This window comes from Rhagoletis pomonella, unplaced genomic scaffold (genome assembly GCF_013731165.1).
Source record: "Rhagoletis pomonella isolate Grant_MI unplaced genomic scaffold, Rhpom_1.0 Rhpom_scaffold_00004, whole genome shotgun sequence".
NCBI lineage: Eukaryota > Metazoa > Arthropoda > Insecta > Diptera > Tephritidae > Rhagoletis > Rhagoletis pomonella.
Window position 1 is genome coordinate 67,377,367 of NW_023458558.1, and position 8,713 is coordinate 67,386,079.

General features: G+C 40.3%; 1 protein-coding gene across 1 annotated transcript in view; it reads right to left on the bottom strand.

Moving 5' to 3' along the window:
* Positions 1-2,664, bottom strand: part of LOC118738299 (U3 small nucleolar RNA-associated protein 14 homolog B-like) — a 3,191-nt gene extending 527 nt beyond the window's left edge. The window contains exons 1-2 of the mRNA XM_036469223.1: positions 2,163-2,664; positions 3-2,099 (exon numbers count right to left, since the gene is read on the bottom strand). Of these exons, the coding sequence (XP_036325116.1) occupies positions 3-2,099; positions 2,163-2,618 (2,553 nt within the window). The 5' untranslated portion in view covers positions 2,619-2,664. The remainder of the gene's footprint in view (positions 1-2; positions 2,100-2,162) is intronic.
* Between the last annotated feature and the right edge of the window lie 6,049 nt (positions 2,665-8,713).

Here is an 8,713-nt window from a genome sequence, read left to right on the forward strand (position 1 = left end):
GCTATGCGTTTGTCAACAACATGCCTCAATTTACGTTGAGGTTTCATCAGTTCCGATTTGTCCATCGGTTCAATTATCTGACCCTTATGTGTTATTACAGCTGGTCTTGTTAGCATGCGAAAAGCGGTCTCTGGAACACAATTTCGCCCAATAGTTGCACGAATACTTGCTTCATATTCAGCGACACTTGTAAATGGAAATGGCACATCAGATACGAGGTGTGTGCGTAACTGTTTACTAGCCGACTCATTAATATATAGACTACCTTTATTATCATCACGGCGTTTTTCTTTTTTAGCTAACTTAAGCACAAGTCTTTTATTTTTGTTAGCATTTTGTTGTTCTGCTGAAATGCCAGCGCCTGCCCATGAGCCCCAACCCGGCATAAATAAATCAATTTCTGCATTTGTGATTTCTGTATCTTTTTTTTTATCGTTTGTAAAATCAGCGATAATATCATCATCTTCAAATGCCTCACTGATTGTCATCTGTTGATCCATATGCATCCTCTCCTGCTCATCGCCGTCACTCATATCAATATCATCATCAACGGCTAATGTATCGTTCAAGCCGATAAAATTATTTACATTATGTTTAAGTTTTACGTCGGCTAATTTATTTGGGTCAATCGTAGCAATTGTGTTGCTATCAGAAGAAGTAGGTTCGGATGATGGTTTCTTTGCTTTGTTTCTAGCTTGTTGAGGACTTTCACTATTGTCGACTTCTGTAACAATTTTGTTCAAATCCACTTCAGCATTACTCCCTTCCAGGCTATCATTATTAAGCTCTTCATCTATCACTGGCCGTTTTACCTCTATTTTAAATGCTAAATCTTTCAAGTTCTTTAGTTCATCTTTTTTCTTACGATTTTTATTCTTCTTATCTTTAGACTGGGACTTCTGCAGAAGTTTTGCTTTTTTCTGTAATTCTTTTAGCTTTTTAGTCATTTTTCGTTTAATTTTGTCTTCTTGCTTATCAAAAATATCATCGATATTGTTTTCAGTATTGCGATTCGGTACATTTGTTGAATCTATTTTCTTAATATCCTCAACTACCCGTTCTTTAGTTAAATTTTCATTATTCTCCTGTTTGACTTGAACAGATTTTTTATTTATTTGCTTCACTTGTTTATTTTCTGTTTTAGTTTTAATCTTTTTCTTCTTAATGCTCGTATCTTTTGATACAGCTTTATATTTTTCAGTACCATAGGTATATGCCAATTCATGCTCCATTTTCTGTTCTTCATCACTACGTGCAGGTCGTTCTTCATCACCACCATCATTAGAGCGTTCATTTCCTTCTTCAGCCAAAAGCTTTTTATATTCATGAAGCATTTTATCATTTTCATTTCGCTCTAACCAATATTTCCTCCAATTTTCTCCCTCGCGTTCCGAGGGTCGGATCTCATTTTGAAGATTGCCTACACGGGTCCATGGATTAAATGGATCGGAGTCATTCACCTCTTTCTCAATTTCTATTTGTGAAGTTTTTGTTAATTTGTCGTCTTCATCCTCATTATCACTGTCGTTTTTCTTTTGAGTTAATTGCCGACTGATATGCAATTGTTCAGACAAGTCTTTTCTTACATCCTTATCATATTTTGCACGTATCTGCAAATTTTTGGCCCAAGTCCCTGTGTTTTTGTGTCGCAAACTAGCTCTTTCTAATACACGACTTTTTTCTAGTTCATTTAATTTTTCCAAAGCTGCTTCAGGGTTGGTTTTTTGTAAGATCTCAAACTGCTTGATTTGATCTTGCATTTTTTCTCTTTTTAATAACTTGTGATACTTTTTCGATTTAATTTTATTTTGCTTCCGTGCTTTTAATGACTTTTGGGACTCTCTGATCTTCAAATACGCTAACTCTCTACGACGTGCAATAAGTTCATCACGAGTTAGTTTTCTCTGTAGCATTTCCTCTTCACGTTTCACCTGCTCTTCTTCATTTTCCGTTTCACCTGCCAAGGCCCGTTTGGCTGCTTTTAAACGCGCTTGCTCCGCTTCTAATTCGAGCGCCAATTCAGATTTAAGCGACCGTTGTAATGGTGCGCGGTGTAAGGATGTATCTACATATATAGTTTCCGAACGTAGAGGAAACACCTTAACGTAAAAAGACGAGTACAATTACTATCGTGCAAATCAAATCAAAATATAATCACTTACTTGTGTTTCTGCATTGCGATTTTGGGCTACAACAGCGTCCCATTGCTCCAAGTTTTTCTTTGCTTTCTCATAACCGAGTCCGCGTTTAATACGTTCGGCTTGTGGCTTTTCCAAGGGTTTGGCAAGCACTTTTTTCGACGACTGTACGACTTTCAATTGCTTCCCAGCGTCTATATGCCTTTTAGTTGTTTTTAACACCTTGACAATGTCATGTATGCCCACAGGATGGCGAGCAACTGATTCAACTGCTGGTTTTACCAGTTGAAACTCATCCTGCTGTTTAATAGGCTCGTTGCGTGTAGTTCGCCTTATGTGTTGAACTTTGCCTAAATTGCTAATACCTTGCAAAAGCTTTTTATGTGCTTTTGGATTGAATTGTTCTTCGTCGTCACTCATCGCGATAATTAAAAATTTTAATTCCAGGCGTAATACAAATGCAGAAAAACAGAAATACATGCGTTCAATGAAGTGTAGTGCAGTGGTGGCAAACTATCGATGGCACTATCGATACTATTCATGGTTTTGGTTGTTTTCACTATCGATTGTTTTGAATCATGAACCAACGACTACAGATCACCTAATCAGCCATTGATGTATTTGTAATCGATTTTCAGAAAAAAGTTTTCGTAGCGTTTTTGACGTTTTTCGGTTTTATTTACACCGTCTTCTACCTCTTCGTAGTGATTTTTTAGCGATTGAATGATGAATATAAAATGAAGTGCTGTGTGATTGGAACAAGTTTGTGCGTATGTTTGGTTTGCCAAAAGGCGTAAATTTGCGTGAAAAGTGGGTGCACGATTAAGGCCCGTCCACATAGAACTTTGGCGTTGCGTTGGCGTTGGCGTCGCTTCAACAGCTGACTATGAATACATGAATTCAAATGCAACCGTCCACATAGCCAAAATTTGACAACGCTCACGCCAACACAAAGCAAAAAGATGGCCAACTCTCAACTTTTCGCGTGCGTCGCTCGTCAGCTGTTGCAAATAAATAAAATTTTGTGAAATATTTTTCCTTTTTAATAAAGTGCGGGCAAGAAATATCGTTTTTAATGCAATTATTGATAAGAAATATTAATTTATCTGTCGTTAGTATGTTAATTTAGTGGCCCAAGGATTCGCTGCCAAGCGTTCATTGTAGCAAGCATACTTTTAACGTGCGTTCTGTCAAACCAACGCCAACGCCAAAGCCAACGCGAAAGTTCTATGTGGACCGGCCTTTATGGCCAGAACGTTGGCATTGAAAAATCGGCGCATGGTAATGATATGCGATTGTAAAACACTTTGAATCATGAAAACCATATTTTATGAACTTTTTTTGCTAATTGTCATCAAGTTTCACTTTGTATATTTTATAATAAATACCAATTTCATCGCACTCAATCACAGCGCCTTTTTCGTTTTCTTTGTTTGTTTTCATTCTTAAGCTTAGTATCCAGCTCTTAAGAAAAGCAAAAACTCCATATAATATGACGTACAAGAAATGGTTAAGAAATTTTCTTGAGTCAAATTTCCTTAAGGAAGTACGCAGTTCTTCAGAAATTTAGTATGCTTTCTACTACGGTTTTCTAAAGTTTTTTGTGAAAAAAGAGCACAAGGCAACCCAGGTTTGCAACAGAAATATATGCCCGTTCCATTATTTCTTGAGGAAAGAGTGAGGCAACCGGCTGTGAGGTATAAAAAATGTCAAAATTCCTTGGACACACACGCGAAATAATGGCAATTTTTTCTTGACCGTTTTCTTAAGAGCTGGATAATAAGCTTTAGGCAGATGTCAAAAACGCTCAGAAATATACTTTTTTCTGAGTACATGTATCAAAGTGATGATTGGAACAGAGAATTCTTGAGTACTGAGTATTTTCGAGTTCTTTTAAGTTCTGAGTACTTTCGAGTTCTTTTGTGAGTACTTAGTACTTTTTGAGTTCTTTTAGGTTCTGAGTACTTTCGAGTTCTTTTGTGAGTACTTAGTACTTTGGAGTACTCGGTATCGATACTTTTAAACATCGAGTGCTGTCGATCCTTTTGAGAATCGAGTTCTGAGTACTTTTGGTATCGATACTGCCCAACACTACTTTTTTCCCTAACCCAGTTCTTCCTAATACTGTTAGACCATTGCTCTTTTTAAAAGTGGAGTCTGTATCAATTCTGTCAAAAGTGTATTTGAATTCATGGTAGATTGTACTATAGCTGGATTCTGGCAGTTTGTTCCTTTCTACGCTGTTGAACAAGTCTGGGTTATTAAACATTAATTTCACTATCTCCCTGCTTGTAGTCTTTGCATATTCAACCTTTTACCTGATGAAGCTTTTGTATAGGCTCACCGCCACTTTTGGTGTTATACCTGCTTTAACCGGAGTGAGACATTTTAAAAAGTTGAATTTTTCTTTGTTTCCTTAACTAGCCTTTCAAAGTGAGGCCCAACCGTTAGTGATGCGTTGATGGTTCTACCGATAAATTTTATTTGCCTGGCCTGTTCAATCTGAACGTCGTTTATTTTCATGTTGATGTTTTTATTGCTGCCTCGCGCTAGATACATAAGTTTAGTTTTTTGAATATTAAAGGATGAATTTAATTTAGTGCATATCTCACTGAAATTTTTAACCTTCCGTTCAAGGTTTGAAACCACCAAGTCGCAGCCGTCCCCATGTGCTAAAATCAAGAAATCGTCCGCAAACTGATACACTGAGTCCTCAATACTTTGAAGTTCTTTTGTGTATGAAGTTTAAAGAGTAGTGGCGAGAGACAGCTGCCCTGTAGTAGGCCATCTTCAACCACTATCGATTCGTTGCCAAGAAGTAAGATTCTTTTTTTAAAAAGTCCATAATTCAGTTATTATATGGGTCTGGTAATTCAAGGTCCCCTAACATAGTATGTAGTTAGCTCAATGACACACAATTGTAGGCGTTGCTTATATCAAGGGTCAGGACCACAGCCTTTTGCCCTGCGTGTTTAATATTATCGACTTTGTGTAAAAATTCATTAATGCACATGGCGGCAGATTTACCTTTTCGATAAGCATAGCTGTCGATTTACCACACTAGCCCAGCCTAATAGTCAGCAAAGTTTACGGCAACCCTGTCATCATGTTTTTTACTTCTTTGTATTCTTGTATTCTTACCATATTCTCGTTATGTACATTTTCCACTTCATACGTTCAAATATCCCGCAATTTCTCATACTCATCGCATTTCCAATCTAAAAGCCGAAGAAGACGCTCGAACAAGAACACCAATTTTGAAACACACACACAAAACGAACCAACAAACGCCAACAAGCAAGCAAGCAGCAATTTTGTCATCGCCTTATATTTAAACCGATCAATTATACACCCTACGTTTTTATAAGATTGGAAATCGCAATAAACAATAAACTTCACATTTTAAATACAGTGTAAATTTATTTAGTCGTCGACAACAAAGTTTTCAAAATTGTTCTTGGTTCGAGCGTCAACTAGTCACAGTGTGTGTGTGTGCCGCTGTTTTTGTGAGGATTTGCCGTATATTTCCTGGAAGTTTGCCGTTTTTGTTGCCGCTACACCATTTTTTGGAGCTATACCGGTTACACTCGCCGTTAACATAGATCATCAGGGAAAACTGTACATATATCGGACGATTATCTACCGTTCTCCGCAAATGTTTTTTCACCAAGGGTAAAATTTCTCAAAGTCACCGCAAGGACATTGGATATGCGGGTGAAATCATCGAGCTGAGTTGTGCTTGCGTATATGCATGCTCATAGTCTCCCTTTGCAAACATAAGCCGCGAAAGGGAGTATATTTTCGCGAACATTGTTCACCATCTGCCAATTCTATAAATGTCGGCGTAAGGGCATTACGTACTTTTGTGAAATCGACGAGCCGAGTTGGGCATGCGTATATGAACACTCATAGCGTGGTTTTTCCTTTTGCCAAAAACATAAGCCGTCAAAGCGAGCATATTTGCGGAAACGTTTTACACCATTTGCTAATTTAGAAGTCGCCGTAAGGATATTCACATACTTTGGCGGGGTCGTCGAGCCAGGTTCCAGTTTTTTTTTTTTTGCGAAACATACACGTCACGGAGTCGAGTTTTGCACGCGTACATTGCATACTCATACAAATTAGCATCGAACTCAAAGAATTTGTCAATCTTAGCCAATTTCTTGGCGAAACACTTAAGCCTTCAAAGCGAGTACACTTGCCTAAATTCGCCGTTGTCATCGTCTACTGATTTAAGAAATTTCTGCACTAAAGCGAGTCGCTGTAAGGTGGGTAACAACAAATTAATTAAACTCTTATAGTGTAATGATTACTCGTGGTCAAGCAAATAAAGCCACACTATCGAGCGACGCGGATGATAGTAGTTCCGACTCAGAAGCAAGTGTCACGGCAGTTAACATCGAAGCCCAGAACATCACAATGCAACCAGAAGCAACCATCGGGAGCGACGCAATAGCCTCTTTGGTGGCAAGTATCACGGCACTCAGGGAAAGCGTGCAAGAGTTGCGAAACGAAACGAGCCGTGGTCAGGCAGAGGTCCAACAGCTCCGTCAGCGTATTGAAATGGACTCTGCTAATGACGCCAATCACGGTCCATCGCCGGACGTACCGATTCCAGACACACGTTTACCACATACGTTACCACAGTTGCCTCCGCCTGGATCACAACCGTCTTCATCACAGCCATCAAACGCGCTGTCGTTTCTGGAAGGATCCGCCGCTAAGCTGTATCCGCTGCCTGCCTTCGATGGCAATCCAGAGGATTGGCCTCTATTTTACGCCAACTATATCGACACAACAGCTGAGTTTTCGTATAACAACAGGCAAAATCTTATGCGCCTGCAGAAAGCGTTGCAGGGTAATGCTAAGCGAGCAGTCACGTCGATGCTCATCTATCCAGATGATGTTCCTAAAGTCATGAAGGAACTGGAATTTAATTTTGGACGACAAGACTTGTTAATACGAGCACAATTGCAGAAAGTCCAGCAGTTCCCTAGCATCCATGATAATCGTTTGGACCAAGTCTTGGAGTTCTCAAATCGTGTTCGTAACATAGCAGCGTTCTTTAAGTCTGCCAAATGCGAGCACCATTTGTTGAACCCCACTCTACTGGAACAATTAGTATCGAAACTGCCACCGTCCAAACAGTTTGAGTGGAGCAAGTATGCCGCCAACATATTGCCGTTTCCAACAGTGGAGAGCTTCGCAGACTGGCTGAGTGATTTGGCCAAAGTCGTGTCGATCATGCCCGGAGTTGCAGACATTTCGCTACGTCATAGCCAACCGCCATCGTCGACGAAACACAGCACAAACTACAGTCGTCAGTTAACATCAGGCGCAGGTTCAGCACGGCGAATGTTTCACAGCAGTGAAGAGCAGCCCGTATGTTTTTGCTGCAGTCAGTCGCACCTCGTGACTAATTGTCGCAAGTTTGAATCGCTTGACTGTGCTGCAAAATGGTCACTTGTCAAACAACATCGTCTGTGTTTCGGTTGCCTACAAAAGGGTCATGGTTTGTCTACATGTCGCCGTCGTAAAACGTCAACGTATCAATGGCTGTAGGCGAATGCATCATAAATCACTGCATCAAGAACTTCGTACAAACGTTGTGCCGCCCACCGATGGAGAACGTATCCTGAACTGCCACCAAGCCAAAGAAGCTAGCCTATTTAAAATACTACCTGTACTTTTATTCGGTCCGCATGGTAGTATGTCAGTGTACGCCATGATCGATGAAGGTTCATCAGTGTCACTTCTTGAGGAAGAGGTTGCCGTACAATTAGGGTTACGAGGTCGTACCATGCCACTTACTTTACAGTGGTACGGTGACAACCAAACTACTGAGAGCTCGAGAAAAGTCTCATGCGAAATTCAAGGGGTAGGCAGTGGCCATAGTTTCCCACTCAAAAATCTGCGTACAATAAAGGGTCTAAGTTTGCCGAGACAATCACTTAACAAATACAACTATGCGCATTTAAACGAATTGCCAGTGCGTAGTTATGACGATGTAGTACCCGTGATACTACTTGGATTAGACAACTGCCATTTGTGTGTGCCCAGTAAGACAGTCGAGGTTGGTTGCGATCAACCAGTAGCTACTTATACAAAGTTGGGATGGGTGGTATTTGGACCACATCGCCAGGACGCCCGCACCAATCCTAAAGTTTTTCATGTACGTAAGTCAGACTCATTGCTGCATCTTAACAAGTTAGTTGAGGAGTATTTTTCGATTGAAAATTTTGGGGTCAAAAGTAAGATCGCCTTGGACTCAGTCGATAATCAGCGCGCAAAGAAATTACTCGCAGACACAACAAAAGATCTCGGCCAGAGATATGAGGCTGGCTTATTATGGCGGGATGACTCGGTTGACCTCCCATGCAGCTATGCAGCTGCGAAGCAACGTTTAGTAAATATTGAGACGCGCATGAAGAAAGATACAGCTTACGCCAACAGCTATAAGAACGAAATCGCGAAATACCTCAACAAGGGATACGCCCGACAATTAACACCCGAAGAGGCCGCCCATAATAAACCGACGACATGGTACCTCCCGCACTTCGGTGTCGTTAACCCGC